General features: G+C 42.6%; 1 protein-coding gene across 1 annotated transcript in view; it reads left to right on the top strand.

The window, feature by feature from the left end:
- IL6ST (interleukin 6 cytokine family signal transducer) overlaps positions 1–19498 on the top strand; it is a 221812-nt gene that overhangs the window by 60825 nt on the left and 141489 nt on the right. Inside the window, 1 exon segment of the mRNA XM_053699691.1 lies at positions 5833–6132. Within this exon segment, the coding sequence (XP_053555666.1) occupies positions 5833–6132 (300 nt within the window).

Below are 19498 nucleotides of genomic sequence, written 5' to 3'. Positions count from 1 at the left end.
AAAAAATTAGAAGGTTACCTTAAGAGAATGTTTGTTCAACAAGGTTTTATATTACAGCCCCTTGCATGCATTGCGCCCGTCACTGCTGCAGCGGCATTCTGGTTTGAGTCTCTGGAAGAGGCTATTCGCACAGCACCATTGGATGAGATTATGAGCAAGCTTAGAGCCCTTAAGCTAGCTAATGCATTTATTTTGGATGCCGTTGTGCATTTAACCAAACTAACGGCTAAGAACTCCGGATTCGCCATCCAGGCGCGCAGAGCGCTATGGCTTAAATCCTGGTCAGCAGATGTCACTTCTAAATCTAAATTGCTTAATATTCCTTTCAAAGGGCAAACCTTATTCGGGCCCGGCTTGAAAGAAATTATTGCTGACATTACTGGAGGTAAGGGTCACACCCTTCCTCCGGACAGGGCCAAATCAAAGGCCAAACAGTCTAATTTTTCGTAATTTCAAGGCAGGAGCAGCATCAACTTCCTCCGCTCCAAAACAGGAAGGTACTGCTAATCGTTACAGACAGGGTTGGAAAGGCAACCAGTCCTGGAACAAGGGCAAGCAGGCCAGAAAACCTGCTTCTGCCCCTAAGACAGCATGAAGAAAGGGCCCCCTATCCGGAAATGGATCTAGTGGGGGGCAGACTTTCTCTCTTCGCCCAGGCTTGGGCAAGAAATGTCCAGGATCCCTGGGCGTTGGATATCATATCTCAGGGATACCTTCTGGACTTCAAAACTTCTCCTCCACAAGGGAGATTTCATCTGTCAAGGTTATCAACAAACCTAATAAAGAAAGAGGCATTTCTACGATGTGTACAAGACCTCTTAGTAATGGGAGTGATCCACCCGGTTCCGCGGACGGAACAAGGGCAAGGTTTTTACTCAAATCTGTTTGTGGTTCCCAAAAAAGAGGGAACCTTCAGGCCAATCTTGGACCTGAAGATCTTAAACAAATTCCTAAGGGTTCCATCGTTCAAAATGGAAACTATTCGAACCATCCTACCCATGATCCAAGAGGGTCAGTATATGACCACAGTGGACTTAAAGGATGCTTACCTTCACATACCGATTCACAAAGATCATTATCGGTACCTAAGGTTTGCCTTTCTAGACAGGCATTACCAGTTTGTAGCTCTTCCCTTCGGGTTGGCTACGGCCCCGAGAATTTTTACAAAGGTTCTGGGCTCGCTTCTGGCGGTACTAAGACCGCGAGGCATAGCGGTGGCTCTGTACCTAGACGACATTCTGATACGAGCGTGAAGTTTTCAAAATGCAAAGTCTCATACAGAGATAGTTCTAGCATTTCTGAGGTCGCATGGGTGGAAAGTGAACATGGAAAAGAGTTCTCTGTTACCACTCACAAGGGTTCCCTTTCTAGGGACTCTTATAGATTCTGTAGAGATGAAGATTTACCTGACGGAGTCCAGGTTATCAAAAATCCTAAATGCTTGCTGTGTCCTTCATTCCATTCCAAGCCCATCAGTAGCTCAGTGCATGGAAGTAATCGGCTTAATGGTCGCGGCAATGGACATAGTGCCATTTGCGCGCCTGCATCTCAGACCGCTGCAACTATGCATGCTAAGTCAGTGGAATGGGGATTACTCGGATCTGTCCCCTTTACTTTTCTTCTCTGGTGGTTGTCGCGGGTTCATCTGTCCAAAGGAATGACCTTTCGCAGACCAGATTGGACGATTGTAACAGATGCCAGCCTACTAGGCTGGGGTGCAGTCTGGAACTCCCTGAAGGCTCAGGGATCGTGGACTCAGGAGGAGAAACTCCTCCCAATAAACATTCTGGAATTAAGAGCAATATTCAATGCTCTTCTAGCTTGGCCTCAGTTAGCAACACTGAGGTTCATCAGATTTCAGTCGGACAACATCACGACTGTGGCTTACATCAATCATCAAGGGGGAACCAGGAGTTCCCTAGCGATGTTGGAAGTCTCGAAGATAATTCGCTGGGCAGAGTCTCACTCTTGCCATCTGTCAGCGATCTACATCCCAGGCGTGGAGAACTGGGAGGCGGACTTTCTAAGTCGCCAGACCTTTCATCCGGGGGAGTGGGAACTTCACCAGGAGGTGTTTGCTCAACTGATTCTTCGTTGGGGTGAACCGGAGCTGGATCTCATGGCATCTCGCCAGAACGCCAAGCTTCCTTGTTACGGATCCAGGTCCAGGGACCCGGGAGCGGTGCTGGTAGATGCACTAGCAGCCCCTTGGGTTTTCAACATGGCTTATGTGTTTCCACCATTTCCGTTGCTACCTTGACTGATTGCCAGGATCAAACAGGAGAGAGCTTCGGTGATTCTGATAGCGCCTGCGTGGCCACGCAGGACCTGGTATGCAGACCTAGTGGACATGTCGTCCTGTCCACCATGGTCTCTGCCTCTGAGGCAGGACCTTCGAATTCAGGGTCCTTTCAACCATCCAAGCCTAATTTCTCTGAGGCTGACTGCATGGAGATTGAACGCTTGATTCTATCAAAGCGTGGTTTTTCGGAGTCGGTTATTGATACGTTAATACAGGCTCGGAAACCTGTAACCAGAAAAATTTACCATAAGATATGGCGTAAATATTTTATATTGGTGTGAATCCAAGAGTTACTCATGGAGTAAGGTTAGGATTCCTAGGATATTGGCTTTTCTACAAGAAGGTTTAGAAAAGGGTTTATCCGCTAGTTCGTTAAAGGGACAGATTTCTGCTCTGTCTATTCTTTTACACAAACGTCTGGCAGAGAATCCAGACGTCCAGGCTTTTTGTCAGGCTTTGGCTAGGATTAAGCCTGTGTTTAAAACTGTTGCTCCTCCGTGGAGCTTAAACTTGGTTCTTAAAGTTCTTCAGGGTGTTCCGTTTGAACCCCTTCATTCCATTGATATTAAGCTTTTATCTTGGAAAGTTCTGTTTTTGATGGCTATTTCCTCGGCTCAAAGAGTCTCTGAGTTATATGCCTTACATTGCGATTCTCCTTATCTGATTTTTCTTTCAGACAAGGTAGTTCTGCGTACTAAACCTGGGTTTTTACCTAACAGGAATATCAATCAAGAGATTGTTGTTCCATCATTATGTCCTAATCCTTCTTCAAAGAAGGAACGTCTTTTGCATAATCTGGACGTAGTCCGTGCTCTGAAGTTCTACTTAGAGGCAACTAAAGATTTTCGGCAAACTTCTTCTCTGTTTGTCGTTTATTCCGGTCAGAGGAGAGGTCAAAAGGCTTCGGCCACCTCTCTCTCTTTTTGGCTTCTTAGCATAATACGTTTAGCCTATGAGACTGCTGGACAGCAGCCTCCTGAAAGAATTACAGCTCATTCCACTAGAGCTGTGGCTTCCACCTGGGCCTTTAAGAATGAGGCCTCTGTTGAACAGATTTGCAAGGCTGCAACTTGGTCTTCACTTCATACCTTTTTCTAAATTTTACAAATTTTACACTTTTGCTTCTTCGGAGGCTGTTTTTGGGAGAAAGGTTCTACAGGCAGTGGTTCCTTCTGTTTAATGTTCCTGCCTTGTCCCTCCCATCATCCGTGTACTTTAGCTTTGGTATGGGTATCCCATAAGTAATGGATGACCCGTGGACTGGATACACTTAACAAGAGAAAACATAATTTATGCTTACCTGATAAATTTATTTCTCTTGTAGTGTGTTCAGTCCACGGCCCGCCCTGTCTTTTTTTGAGGCAGTTCTAAATTTTAATTAAAGCTCCAGTCACCACTGCACCCTATAGTTTCTCCTTTCTCGTCTTGTTTCGGTCGAATGACTGGATATGACATGTGAGGGGAGGAGCTATATAGCAGCTCTGCTTGGGTGATCCTCTTGCAACTTCCTGTTGGGAAGGAGAATATATCCCATAAGTAATGGATGACCCGTGGACTGAACACACTACAAGAGAAATAAATTTATCAGGTAAGCATAAATTATGTTTTCTACACGTTACACACTTAGCACTCATCAGCCATGCTCTATGAGTTTGCACTACCACTTTGTGACTGGGCTCTTGTTGCTGCTAGATGCTTCCACTTCACAATAAAAACCCTTACAATTGACTAGGGCAGATCTAGTAGGGCAGAAAACTCACAAACTGACTTGTGGCAGTGCCACATTTAAAGTCACTGAGCTCTTTAATATGTACTGCCAGTGTGTATGGTGTTTTCATGGCTATGTGCTGGATTGTATGTACCTGTTAGCAGTGGGTGAATTTAAAGGAATATAAACCCCAAAACAACTATTTTGTGATTCAGACAGAAGAAAATTAAAAACTTAAAATGTCATGCTCTATTATCAAATTTGCTTCGTCCCATGTTATTCTGTGTTGAAGAGATACCTAGGTAGTCATTCTAGACCACTACATGGCAGGAAAAGTGCTGCCATCTAGTGTTCTTGCAAATGGATAACATTCTTACAAAATTGCTGCCATTATAGTGCTCTAGAAATGGGCAGGCATCTAAGCATATGTCCCTGCTTTTCAACAAAAGTTACCTAGAGAGCAAAGAATAATTAGCCTCATGCACTTTTTAACAACTTTCTATCTGAATCCTGAAAGAAAATGTTGGTTTCATATCCCTTTAATAATTAGTAGGGGTGTCCACATACTTTTATCCATATAATATATGGTAGCTTGTCACATTGATTGTAGCGGTGAGACACAGCAGATCAAGATTTATTTTGGTTAGGATGAAAAACCATGTTAGGGGAGTGTGAATATTGCTACACTATTTAATACTTGCTGTAGTTGGAGGTGCCAGACTTGCTTTTAGAGATGACGCAGATAACAGTCATTTTGTTGCAGTTTTTCTCTCATCTCTACTGAAGCCATTTGGGGGCAGAAATGTGGCTGGGTTAGGCTTGGGAAGTCTGCCATGTGCAATTTCACTTTTTAGATTGCGAAAACCCACAATTGCAGACCAGATTATAGAAAAACATAAATAATGTATACAACAAAGTTGTTGTACTATGCATAAGGTGTTTTATGTCCCTTTAAGATGGCCTAGTAAAGTTTCTCAACGACTAGCTTAATTATATCTAAATGTGGATAGTATATAAGAATTTGTTACATTTTTGGCCCATATAGACTTTTTTTTTTATATATATGAAAGAATAATCCCTTTTAAATGGACATGAAGCACAATTTTTTTTCTTTCACGATTCAAATAGAGCATGCAATTTTGAACAACTTTCTAATTTACTTCTATTATCAGATTTTCTTTGTTCTTTTGTTGAAAAGCAAAGACTTAAACTCAGGAGCATACACGTGTCTGGAACACTATATGGCAGCAGTTTTGAAAGAATATTACCCATTTGCAAGAGCACTAGATGGCAGCACTATTTCCTGCCATATCGTGCTGCAGACTCCTACCTAGATATTTCTTCAGCAAAGAATACCATAGGAACAAAGCAAATTGCGAACTTTTTTAAAATTGTATGAGGTGTCTGATTCACAAAAGACACATTTTAGGTTTCATATCCCTTGAATGATTACAACAGGGTGTCTATGTTGAACAAATGCGTGTGCTCAAAATGTAGTAATCTCTGTGAAGATCAAGTGGTGGAAAACGCAAATTTGTATCCAGATAAATACTTTTTACCACTAAGACGATTTAATGAAAGATTTCTCCAAATGTAGTATTTGGATTTGCATTTATTTGTTTAAAACTATATAGAGAAACAACATTTTTCTAATTGGATGATGTAAATAGCTGAACTACTTTAAACTAAAACTCTTAAACAGTCAGCATCAATGCAGTTCTACTAAAATATGTTGGATTCTACTTTTAATTTGTACTGTAAACCCAGCTACTATTAGCCGATTGTAGCTTTACTCGCAATGCTTTATTTTATGCTTTTATAGTTTTAGGTCAGCTTGGAAATTCCTGTGCCATCACAATTCCAGAGTCTCCAGTCGTGAATCTTGATGAACCATTTACAGCATATTGTATTATCAATACGAGTTGTATAGCTGATGTCAGTAAAGTATACTGGAAAACTAGGCAAGTAAAAGTGCCCGACAGCCAGTACAGTGTGATAAACGAAACGGTCTCCAGTGTCACCTTTAAGAACGCCTCCATGCTGGGCCCTCTCTTGACTTGCCACTTCATGCAATTTGAACACGTGGAACTGACTCTTCATGGAATACTTTTAAAATTTGGATGTAAGTTTTTTTATTTTCCCTTATTTATAAAAAAATTTTTTATAGTTACATCTGTTGCATTTGTCGCTTTAACGTTTACAAAGAAACTCATTCTTTTTAAATAGAAAGTTAATTGATGTGACGTTTCTGTAATGTTTTTTTTTTCATGCACCTCATTTTTTATTTAAAGGGTCATAAAACCATAAATAGTATTTCAATATTTAACTAGATCATACATTTTAAAACTACTTTCCAGTTTACTTCCATTATAGGTTTTGCTTCATTCTCTTAGAATCCTTTGTAGGAGCAGGAGAAATGCACCACTGGGAGCTAGCTAAACATATCTGAGCCAATGACAAGGGGCATATATGTGCAGCCACCAAACATCAGCTAGCTCCCAGCTCCTGAACCTACCTAGGTATGCTTTTCAACAAACGATACCAAGAGAAGTAAGCATTATAGATACATTGGAAGGTTGGTTAAAATTGCATTCTCTGTCTGAAACATTTTGGGTTTTAAGTCCCTTTAATACTGGCATTGGCGTGTTAACAGGACATGTTATCCATATGCTAAATTACTTGAAGGTGACATAGCCTATCTGGTAAGCTGACTAGAAATTATCACATGGACTTCTCTATGTAAAAAAAATATTTATTTCTTTCATGTAATTGGCAAGAGTCCATGAGCTAGTGACATATGGGATATACAATCCTACCAGGAGGGGCAAAGTTTCCCAAACCTCAAAATGCCTATAAATACACCCCTCACTACACCCACAAATCAGTTTTACAAACTTTGCCTCCTATGGAGGTGGTGAAGTAAGTTTGTGCTAAGATTTCTACGTTGATATGCGCTTTTCAGCATTGTTGAAAGGGCCATAATACCCAAATGTTTAAACACTTGAAAGTGATGCAGCATAGCTGTAAAAAGCTGACTAGAAAACAGAATTTATGCTTACCTGATAAATTACTTTCTCCAACGGTGTGTCCGGTCCACGGCGTCATCCTTACTTGTGGGATATTCTCTTCCCCAACAGGAAATGGCAAAGAGTCCCAGCAAAGCTGGTCACATGATCCCTCCTAGGCTCCGCCCACCCCAGTCATTCGACCGACGGACAGGAGGAAATATATATAGGAGAAATCATATGATACCGTGGTGACTGTAGTTAGAGAAAATAATTCATCAGACCTGATTAAAAAAACCAGGGCGGGCCGTGGACCGGACACACCGTTGGAGAAAGTAATTTATCAGGTAAGCATAAATTCTGTTTTCTCCAACATAGGTGTGTCCGGTCCACGGCGTCATCCTTACTTGTGGGAACCAATACCAAAGCTTTAGGACACGGATGAAGGGAGGGAGCAAATCAGGTCACCTAAACGGAAGGCACCACAGCTTGCAAAACCTTTCTCCCAAAAATAGCCTCCGAAGAAGCAAAAGTATCAAATTTGTAAAATTTGGCAAAAGTGTGCAGTGAAGACCAAGTCGCTGCCTTACATATCTGGTCAACAGAAGCCTCGTTCTTGAAGGCCCATGTGGAAGCCACAGCCCTAGTGGAGTGAGCTGTGATTCTTTCAGGAGGCTGCCGTCCGGCAGTCTCATAAGCCAATCGGATAATGCTTTTAAGCCAAAAGGAGAGAGAGGTAGAAGTCGCTCTTTGACCTCTCCTTTTACCGGAATAAACAACAAACAAGGAAGATGTTTGTCTGAAATCTTTAGTAGCCTCTAAATAGAATTTTAGAGCACGGACTACGTCCAAATTTTGTAACAAACGTTCCTTCTTTGAAACTGGATTCGGACACAAAGAAGGTACAACTATCTCCTGGTTAATATTTTTGTTGGAAACAACTTTCGGAAGAAAACCAGGCTTAGTACGCAAAACCACCTTATCTGCATGGAACACCAGATAGGGCGGAGAACACTGCAGAGCAGATAACTCTGAAACTCTTCTAGCAGAAGAAATTGCAACCAAAAACAAAACTTTCCAAGATAATAACTTAATATCTACGGAATGTAAGGGTTCAAACGGAACCCCTTGAAGAACTGAAAGAACTAGATTTAGACTCCAGGGAGGAGTCAAAGGTCTGTAAACAGGCTTGATTCTAACCAGAGCCTGAACAAATGCTTGAACATCTGGCACAGCCGCCAGCCTTTTGTGAAGTAAAACAGATAAAGCAGAGATCTGTCCCTTCAGAGAACTTGCAGATAATCCTTTCTCCAAACCTTCTTGTAGAAAGGATAGAATCTTAGGAATTTTTATCTTGTTCCATGGGAATCCTTTAGATTCACACCAACAGATATATTTTTTCCATATTTTATGGTAAATTTTTCTAGTTACAGGCTTTCTAGCCTGAATCAGAGTATCTATTACAGAATCTGAAAACCCACGCTTTGATAAAAAGCCTGTCTCAAAGGTAGCTTCCATGGTGGAGCCGATGACATATTCACCAGGTCTGCATACCAAGTCCTGCGTGGCCACGCAGGAGCTATCAAGATCACCGAAGCCCTCTCCTGATTGATCCTGGCTACCAGCCTGGGAATGAGAGGAAACGGTGGGAATACATAAGCTAGGTTGAAGGTCCAAGGTGCTACTAGTGCATCTACTAGAGTCGCCTTGGATCTGGACCCGTAGCAAGGAACCTTGAAGTTCTGACGAGACGCCATCAGATCCATGTCTGGAATGCCCCATAATTGAGTTATTTAGGCAAAGATTTCCGGATGGAGTTCCCACTCCCCCGGATGGAAAGTCTGACGACTCAGAAAATCCGCTTCCCAATTTTCCACTCCTGGGATGTGGATTGCAGACAAGTGGCAGGAGTGATCCTCCGCCCATTGAATTATTTTGGTCAATTCTTCCATCGCCAGGGAACTCCTTGTTCCCCCCTGAAGATTGATATATGCAACAGTCGTCATGTTGTCTGATTGAAACCTTATGAATTTGGCCTTTGCTAGTTGAGGCCAAGCTTTGAGAGCATTGAATATCGCTCTCGGTTCCAGAATGTTTATCGGGAGAAGAGATTCTTCCCAAGACCATAGACCCTGAGCTTTCAGGGGTTCCCAGACCGCGCCCCAGCCCACCAGACTGGCGTCGGTCGTGACAATGACCCACTCTGGTCTGCGGAAGCTCATTCCCTGTGACAGATTGTCCAGGGTCAGCCACCAACGGAGTGAATCTCTGGTCTTTTGATCTACTTGAATCGTCGGAGACAAGTCTGTATAATCCCCATTCCACTGTCTGAGCATGCACAGTTGTAATGGCCTTAGATGAATTCGTGCAAAAGGAACTATGTCCATTGCTGCAACCATCAATCCTATTACTTCCATGCACTGCGCTATGGAAGGACGAAGAACAGAATGAAGTACTTGACAAGAGCTTAGAATTTTTGATTTTCTGACCTCTGTCAGAAAAATCCTCATTTCTAAGGAATCTATTATTGTTCCCAAGAAGGGAACTCTTGTTGACGGGGACAGAGAACTTTTTTCTTTGTTCACCTTCCATCCGTGAGATCTGAGAAAGGCTAGGACGATGTCCGTATGAGCCTTTGCTTTTGACAGAGACGACGCCTGAATCAGGATGTCGTCCAAGTAAGGTACTACTGCAATGCCCCTTGGTCTTAGAACCGCTAGAAGGGACCCTAGTACCTTTGTGAAAATCCTTGGAGCAGTGGCTAATCCGAATGGAAGTGCCACAAACTGGTAATGCTTGTCCAGAAAAGCGAACCTTAGGAACTGATGATTTTCCTTGTGGATAGGAATATATAGGTACGCATCCTTTAAATCCACGGTAGTCATAAATTGATTTTCCTGGATAGTAGGTAAGATCGTTCGAATAGTTTTTGAACGATGGAACCTTGAGAAATTTGTTTAGGATCTTGAGATCCAAAATTTGGTCTGAATGTTCCCTCTTTTTTGGGAACTATGAACAGGTTGGAATAAAAACCCATCCCTTGTTCTCTTATTGGAACAGGATGAATCACTCCCATCTTTAACAGGTCTTCTACACAATGTAAGAATGCCTGTCTTTTTATTTGGTTTGAAGATAATTGAGACCTGTGGAACCTTCCTCTTGGGGGTAGTTCCTTGAATTCCAGGAGATAACCTTGAGAAACTATTTCTAGCGCCCAAGGATCCTGAACATCTCTTGCCCAAGCCTGAGCAAAGAGAGAAAGTCTGCCCCCCACCAGATCCGGTCCCGGATCGGGGGCCATCCCTTCATGCTGTTTTGGTAGCAGTGGTAGGCTTCTTGGCCTGCTTACCCTTGTTCCAGCCTTGCATTGGTCTCCAGGCTGGTTTGGGTTGTGAAGTATTACCCTCTTGCTTAGAGGATGTAGAATTAGAGGCTGGTCCGTTTCTGCGAAAGGGACGAAAATTAGGCTTATTTTTAGCCTTAAAAGACCTATCCTGTGGGAGGGCATGGCCCTTTCCCCCAGTGATGTCTGAAATAATCTCTTTCAAATCAGGTCCAAATAATGTTTTACCCTTGAAAGGGATGTTAAGCAATTTTGTCTTTGAAGACACATCCGCTGACCAAGACTTTAGCCAAAGCACTCTGCGCGCCACGATAGCAAACCCTGAATTTTTCGCCGCTAATCTAGCTAATTGCAAAGCGGCATCTAAAATAAAAGAGTTAGCCAATTTAAGTGCTTGAACTCTGTCCATAACCTCCTCATACGAAGATTCTTTATTGAGCGACTTTTCTAGTTCCTCGAACCAGAAACACGCTGCCGTAGTGACAGGAACAATGCATGAAATTGGTTGTAGAAGGTAACCTTGCTGAACAAAAATCTTTTTAAGCAAACCCTCTAATTTTTTATCCATAGGATCTTTGAAAGCACAACTATCTTCGATAGGAATAGTAGTGCGTTTGTTTAGAGTAGAAACCGCCCCCTCGACCTTGGGGACTGTCTGCCATAAGTCCTTTCTGGGGTCGACTAAAGGAAATAATTTCTTAAATATAGGGGGGGGGGGACAAAAGGTATGCCGGGCCTTTCCCACTCTTTATTTACTATGTCCGCCACCCGCTTGGGTATAGGAAAAGCATCGGGGGGCACCGGAACCTCTAGGAACTTGTTCATCTTACATAATTTCTCTGGAATGACCAAATTGTCACAATCATCCAGAGTAGATAATACCTCCTTAAGCAGTGCGCGGAGATGTTCTAATTTAAATTTAAATGTCACAACATCAGGTTCAGCTTGTTGAGAAATTTTTCCTGAATCTGAAATTTCTCCCTCAGACAAAACCTCCCTCATGGCCCCTTCAGATTGGTGTGAGGGTATGTCAGAACAGATATCATCAGCGTCCTCTTGCTCTTGAGTGTTTAAAACAGAGCAATCGCGCTTTCTCTGATAAGTAGGCATTTTGGATAAAATGTTTGCTATAGAGTTATCCATTACAGCCGTTAATTGTTGCATGGTAATAAAAATTGGCGCACTAGATGTACTAGGGGCCTCTTGTGTGGGCAAAACTGGTGTAGACACAGAAGGGGATGATGTAGTATCATGTTTACTCCCCTCATTTGAGGAATCATCTTGGGCAATATCATTATCTGTGGCATTACTGTCCTTACTTTGTTTGGACACTTTGGCACAATTATCACATAAATTTAAATGGGGAGACACCTTGGCTTTCATACATATAGAACATAGCTTATCTGATGGTACAGACATGTTAAACAGGCTTAAACTTGTCAACAAAGCACAAAAAACGTTTTAAAATAAAACCGTTACTGTCACTTTAAATTTCAAATTGAAAACACTTTATTACTGAATATGTGAAAAAGTATGAAGGAATTGTTCAAAATTCACCAAAATTTCACCACAGTGTCTTAAAGCATTAAAAATATTGCACACCAAATTTCAGAGCTTTAACCCTTAAATTAACGGAACCGGAGCCGTTTTTACATTTAACCCCTATACAGTCCCAGCTATATGCTTTGCTGAGACCCAACCAAGCCCAGAGGGGAATAAGATACCAAATGATGCCTTCTATAAGCTTTTTCAATGATTCTTAGCTCCTCACACATGCATCTGCATGCCTTGCTCTCCAAAAATAACTGCGCATTAGTGGCGCGAAAATGAGGCTCTGTCTATGACTAGAAAAGGCCCCCATCTGAAAAAGGTGTCCAACACAGTGCCTGCCGTTTTTCTAAATATCCCCAAGATTATAATAACCATTAATAGTTAGAATCTGCACAATATGCCTAGTAAGGCAATCGTTTTAGCCCAGAAAAAATGTCTACCAGTTTTTTAAGCCCTTATGAAGCCCTTTATTCTTTTATTTAACTAAGAAAATGGCTACCGGTCCCCATAAGGGGAAATGACAGCCTTTCAGCCTTACATAGTCTTGTTAGAAATATGGCCAGTCATACCTTAAGCAGAAAAGTCTGCCAACTGTTTCCCCCAACTGAAGTTACTTCATCTCAACAGTCCTGTGTGGAAACAGCAATCGATTTTAGTAACTTCTGCTAAAATCATCTTCCTCTTACAAACAGAAATCTTCTTTTTTCTGTTTCAGAGTAAATAGTACATACCAGCACTATTTTAAAATAACAAACCCTTGATTGAAGAATAAAAACTACATTTAAACACCAAAAAACTCTTAACCATCTCCGTGGAGATGTTGCCTGTGCAACGGCAAAGAGAATGACTGGGGTGGGCGGAGCCTAGGAGGGATCATGTGACCAGCTTTGCTGGGACTCTTTGCCATTTCCTGTTGGGGAAGAGAATATCCCACAAGTAAGGATGACGCCGTGGACCGGACACACCTATGTTGGAGAAAATATCACCTGAACATCTCTATGTAAAAAAGAAAGATATTTTACCTCAAAAGTTCCTCAGTAGCCACCTCCCATTGTAAAGGATTTCTAAGCAGCATATTAGTATGTCTGTCCCGGGACATCTGAAGGGATGAGCATCGTGCACTCTCATCTTATTTCACCAATCAGGTAAAGGAAGCTTACTATGAAATCTCATGAGAGTTAAGTCAAATCTCATGAGATCACAGTAAGAGTTCATGACCTCAGCACTGCTGATGCTGATTGGCTACTGTTCATTTCTTAATTTTTTTTAATTTTTTTACCTGCAGCTGGGAGCAGGTGAAGTATAACTTTTTACACAGAACTTACTCTGCTGAGCTGAGGAAATTGTGAGGTAAAATAACATAATTTATGCTTACCTGATAAATTCCTTTCTCCTGTAGTGTAGTCAGTCCACGGGTCATCTCTTCCCAACAGGAAACTGCAAGAGAATTACCCAGCAGAGCTGCTATATAGCTCCTCCCCTCACCTATCATACTCAGTCATTCGACCAAAGCAGACGAGAAAGGAGGAACCATAGGGTACAGTGGTGACTGGAGTTTAATTAAAATTTAGACCTGCCGTAAAAACAGGGCGGGCCGTGGACTGACTACACTACAGGAGAAAGGAATTTATCAGGTAAGCATAAATTATGTTTTCTCCTGTTAAGTGTAGTCAGTCCACGGGTCATCCATTACTTATGGAATACCAATACCAAAGCTAAAGTACACGGATGAAGGGAGGGACAAGGCAGGAACATTAAACAGAAGGAACCACTGCCTGAAGTACCTTTCTCCCAAAAATAGCCTCCGACGAAGCAAAACTGTCAAATTTGTAAAATTTTGAAAAAGTGTGAAGCGAAGACCAAGTCGCAGCCTTGCAAATCTGTTCAACAGAGGCCTCATTTTTAAAGGCCCAGGTGGAAGCCACAGCTCTAGTAGAATGAGCTGTAATCCTTTCAGGAGGCTGCTGTCCAGCAGTCTCATAGGCTAAGCGTATTATGCTACGAAGCCAAAAAGAGAGAGAGGTAGCCGAAGCCTTTTGACCTCTCCTCTGTCCAGAGTAAACGACAAACAGGGAAGAAGTTTGACGAAAATCCTTAGTTGCCTGCAAATAGAATTTCAGGGCACGGACTACGTCCAGATTATGCAAAAGTCGTTCCTTCTTTGAAGAAGGGTTAGGACACAGAGATGGAACAACAATCTCTTGATTGATATTCCTGTTAGTAACTACCTTAGGTAAGAACCCAGGTTTAGTACGCAGGACTACCTTGTCTGAATGAAAAATCAGATAAGGAGAATCACAATGTAAGGCAGATAACTCAGAGACTCTTCGAGCCAAGGAAATAGCCATCAAAAACAGAACTTTCCAAGATAACAACTTGATATCAATGGAATGAAGGGGTTCAAATGGAACGCCTTGGAGAACATTAAGAACTAAGTTTAAGCTCCACGGCGGAGCAACAGGCTTAAACACAGGCTTAATCCTAGTTAAAGCCTGACAGAAAGCCTGAACGTCTGGAACTTCAGCCAGACGTTTGTGTTGAAGAATAGACAGAGCAGAAATCTGTCCCTTTAACGAACTAGTAGATAAGCCCTTTTCTAAACCCTCTTGTAGAAAGGACAATATCCTAGGAATCCTAACCTTACTCCATGAGTAACTCTTGGATTCGCACCAATGTAAATATTTACGCCATATCTTATGGTAAATTTTTCTGGTAACAGGCTTCCTAGCCTGTATTAAGGTATCAATAACCGACTCCGAGAAGCCACGCTTTGATAGAATCAAGCGTTCAATCTCCATGCAGTCAGCCTCAGAGAAATTAGATTTGGATGTTTGAAAGGACCCTGAATTAGAAGGTCCTGTCTCAGAGGCAGAGACCACGGTGGACAGGACGACATGTCCACTAGGTCTGCATACCAGGTCCTGCGTGGCCACGCAGGCGCTATCAGAATCACCGAAGCTCTCTCCTGTTTGATCTTGGCAATCAAACGAGGAAGCATCGGGAATGGTGGAAACACATAAGCCATGTTGAAGACCCAAGGGGCTGTCAGAGCATCTATCAGCACCGCTCCCGGGTCCCTGGACCTGGATCCGTAACAAGGAAGCTTGGCGTTCTGACGAGACGCCATGAGATCCAGATCTGGTTTGCCCCAATGACGAATCAGTTGAGCAAAGACCTCCGGATGAAGCTCCCACTCCCCCGGATGAAAAGTCTGGCGACTTAGAAAATCCGCCTCCCAGTTCTCCACGCCTGGGATGTAGATCGCTGACAGGTGGCAAGAGTGATACTCTGCCCAGCGAATTATCTTTGAGACTTCCAACATCGCTAGGGAACTTCTGGTTCCCCCTTGATGGTTGATGTAAGCCACAGTCGTGATGTTGTCCGACTGAAATCTGATGAACCTCAGAGTTGCTAACTGAGGCCAAGCTAGGAGAGCATTGAATATTGCTCTTAACTCCAGAATATTTATTGGGAGGAGTTTCTCCTCCTGAGTCCATAATCCCTGAGCTTTCAGGGAATTCCAGACTGCTCCCCAGCCTAGAAGGCTGGCGTCTGTTGTTACAATCGTCCAATCTGGCCTTCGAAAGGTCATCCCCTTGGACAGATGTGGCCGAGAAAGCCACCATAGAAGAGAATCTCTGGTCTCTTGATCCAGATTTAGTAGGGGGGACAAATCTGAGTAATCCCCGTTCCACTGACTTAGCATGCACAATTGCAGCGGTCTGAGATGCAGGCGCGCAAATGGTACTATGTCCATTGCCGCTACCATTAAGCCGATTACTTCCATGCACTGAGCTACTGACGGGTGTGGAATGGAGTGAAGGACACGGCAAGTATTTAGAAGTTTTAATAACCTGGCCTCTGTCAGGTAAATTTTCATCTCTACAGAATCTATAAGAGTCCCTAGAAAGGGAACTCTTGTAAGTGGTAATAGAGAACTCTTTTCCACGTTCACCTTCCACCCATGCGACCTCAGAAATGCCAGAACTATCTCTGTATGAGACTTGCCAGTTTGAGTCACCGCTTTGCCTCGCGGTCTTAGTACCGCCAGAAGTGATCCTAGAATTTTTGTAAAGATTCTTGGAGCCGTAGCTAATCCGAAGGGAAGAGCTACAAACTGGTAATGCCTGTCTAGGAAGGCAAATCTCAGATACCGGTAATGGTCCTTGTGAATTGGTATGTGAAGGTAGGCATCCTTTAGATCCACTGTGGTCATGTACTGACCCTCTTGGATCATGGGAAGGATGGTTCGAATAGTTTCCATTTTGAATGATGGAACTCTTAGAAATTTGTTTAGGATCTTTAAGTCCAAGATTGGCCTGAAGGTTCCCTCTTTCTTGGGAACCACAAATAGGTTTGAATAGAATCCCTGCCTGTGTTCCGTCCGCGGAACTGGGTGGATTACCCCCATTAGTAAGAGGTCTTGTACACAGCGTAGAAACGCCTCTTTCTTTATTTGGTTTGCTGATAACCTTGAAAGATGAAATCTCCCCCGTGGAGGAGAAGTTTTGAAGTCCAGGAGATATCCCTGAGATATGATCTCCAACGCCCAGGGATCCTGGACATCTCTTGCCCAAGCCTGGGCGAAGAGACAAAGTCTGCCCCCCACTAGATCCGTTTCCGGATAGGGGGCCCTCTCTTCATGCTGTTTTGGGGGCAGCAGCAGGTTTCTTGGCCTGCTTGCCCCTGTTCCAGGACTGGTTAACTTTCCAGCCCTGTCTGAAACGAGCAACAGCTCCTTCCTGTTTTGGAGCGGAGGAAGTTGATGCTGCTCCTGCCTTGAAGTTACAAAAGGCACGAAAATTAGACTGTTTGGCCTTTGATTTGGCCCTGTCCTGAGGTAGAGCATGGCCCTTACCTCTCGTAATGTCAGCAATAATTTCTTTCAAGCCGGGCCCGAATAAGGTCTGCCCTTTGAAAGGAATATTAAGCAATTTAGATTTAGAAGTCACGTCAGCTGACCAGGATTTAAGCCATAGCGCTCTGCGCGCTTGGATGGCGAATCCGGAGTTCTTAGCCGTAAGTTTGGTTAAATGCACAACGGCATCAGAAACAAATGCGTTAGCTAGCTTAAGTGTCTTAAGCTTGTTGATTATTTCATCCAATGGAGCTGAGTGAATGGCCTCTTCCAGAGACTCAAACCAGAATGCTGCCGCAGCAGTGACAGGCGCAATGCATGCGAGGGGCTGTAAAATAAAACCTTGTTGAACAAACATTTTCTTAAGGTAACCCTCTAATTTTTTATCCATTGGATCTGAAAAGGCACAACTATCCTCCACCGGGATAGTGGTACGCTTAGCTAAAGTAGAAACTGCTCCCTCCACCTTAGGGACCGTCTGCCATAAGTCTCGTGTGGTGGCGTCAATAGGAAACATTTTCCTAAATATGGGAGGAGGGGTAAAAGGCACACCCGGTCTATCCCACTCCTTGCTAATAATCTCTGTAAGCCTTTTTGGTATAGGAAATACGTCAGTACACACCGGTACCGCATAGTATCTATCCAACCTACATAATTTCTCTGGAATTGCAACCGTGTTACAATCATTCAGAGTCGCTAATACCTCCCCTAGCAATGTACGGAGGTTCTCTAGCTTAAATTTAAAATTGGAAATCTCTGAATCCAGTCTCCCTGGATCAGATCCGTCACCCACAGAATGAAGCTCTCCGTCCTCACGTTCTGCAAACTGTGACGCAGTATCTGACATGGCTCTCATCTCATCCGCGCGCTCTATCCTTAACCCAGAGCTATCGCGCTTGCCTCTTAATTCTGGCAACTTAGATAATACTTCTGTCATAACAGTAGCCATGTCTTGCAAAGTGATTTGTAAGGGCCTCCCTGATGTACTTGGCGCCACAAAATCACGCACCTCCTGAGCGGGAGGCGAAGGTACTGACACGTGAGGAGAGTTAGTCGGCATAACTTCCCCCTCGTCGTCTGGTGATAATTTCTTTACATGTAAAGATTGACTTTTATTTAAAGTAGCATCAATGCAATTAGTACACAAATTTCTATTGGGCTCCACATTGGCCTTTAAACATAGTGAACAAAGAGATTCATCTAAGTCAGACATGTTTAAACAAACTAGCAATGAGACTAGCAAACTTGGAAATACTTTTCAAAATTAATTTACAAGCAATATAAAAAACGTTACTGTGCCTTTAAGAAGCACAGAAAAACTGACACAGTTGAAATAACAATGACCAAAATAGTTATAGCAACCAAATTTTCACAGTAAATGTATTAAGTTAGCAAAGGATTGCACCCACCAGCAAATGGATGATTAACCCCTTAGTACCCAAAAACGGATAACAATTATATAATTAACGTTTTTCTCACAGTCAAATACACTGTCACAGGACTGCTGTGCCTGATTACCTCCCTCAAAATGGATTTTGAAGACCCCTGAGCTCTCTAAAGACGATCTGGATCATGGAGGATGAAGTAGACAGATTGTGACTGAATTTTTACTGCGCAAAAAAGCGCTAAAATAGGCCCCTCCCACTCATATTACAACAGTGGGGAAGCTCAGAAACTGTTTCTATGCAGAAAACAAAAATGGCCATGTGGTAAAAAACATGCCCTAATAAGTTTGATCACCAAGTACCTCACAAAAACGATTAACAAGCCAGTAAACGTTTTAAACATACATTTGAAAGTTATGTATTATAATTAATAAGCCTGCTACCAGTCGTTTTTACTGCAGTTAAGGCTCATACATTATTTCAGTATTAACAGTATTTTCAGAGTCAATTCCATTTCTTAGAAAAATACATTCAGTGTACACACACACACACATCAGCCTGATACCAGTCGCTATCACTGCATTTAAGGCTGAACTTACTTTACAATGGTATCAGCAGTATTTTCTCAGTCAATTCCATTCCTCAGAAAATAAATTACTGCACATACCTCATTTGTTGCAGCGGAGCCCTGCATGCTATTCCCCTTCTCTGAAGTTACCTCACTCCTCAGATGAGAAACAGCCAGTGGATCTTAGTTACGTCTACTAAGACCATAGAAAAAAACCCCAGGCAGATTCTTCTTCTAATGCTGCCTGAGAATAAACAGCACACTCCGGTGCCATTTAAAAATAACAAACTTTTGATTGTAGAAATAAACTAAGTTAAAAAAACACCACAGATCTCTCACAGCTTCCTTTTTAGTTAGGCTGCAAGAGAATGACTGAGTATGATAGGTGAGGGGAGGAGCTATATAGCAGCTCTGCTGGGTAATTCTCTTGCAGTTTCCTGTTGGGAAGAGATATATTCCATAAGTAATGGATGACCCGTGGACTGACTACACTTAACAGGAGAAATCTTCCTTTTTTACATAGAGATGCTCAGGTGATATTTTCCTGTCAGCTTTTTATAGTTATACTGCATCAGTTTCAAATGATTTAGCATATGAGTATTATGTCCCTTGAAGTCCGATTCCTCTGAGTACAGCGAATGTCAGAGGGACGTGAAGGGAGTATCACTTATTTGAATACAATGATTTCCCTAACGGGGGTCTATTTCATAGGTTCTCTGTTATCGGTCGTAGAGATTCATCTCCTACCTCCCTTTTCAGATCGACAATATACTCTCAA

The sequence above is a fragment of the Bombina bombina genome, chromosome 2, assembly GCF_027579735.1.
Source record: "Bombina bombina isolate aBomBom1 chromosome 2, aBomBom1.pri, whole genome shotgun sequence".
NCBI classification, from domain to species: domain Eukaryota; kingdom Metazoa; phylum Chordata; class Amphibia; order Anura; family Bombinatoridae; genus Bombina; species Bombina bombina.
This window is presented reverse-complemented; position numbering and strand designations above follow the sequence as displayed.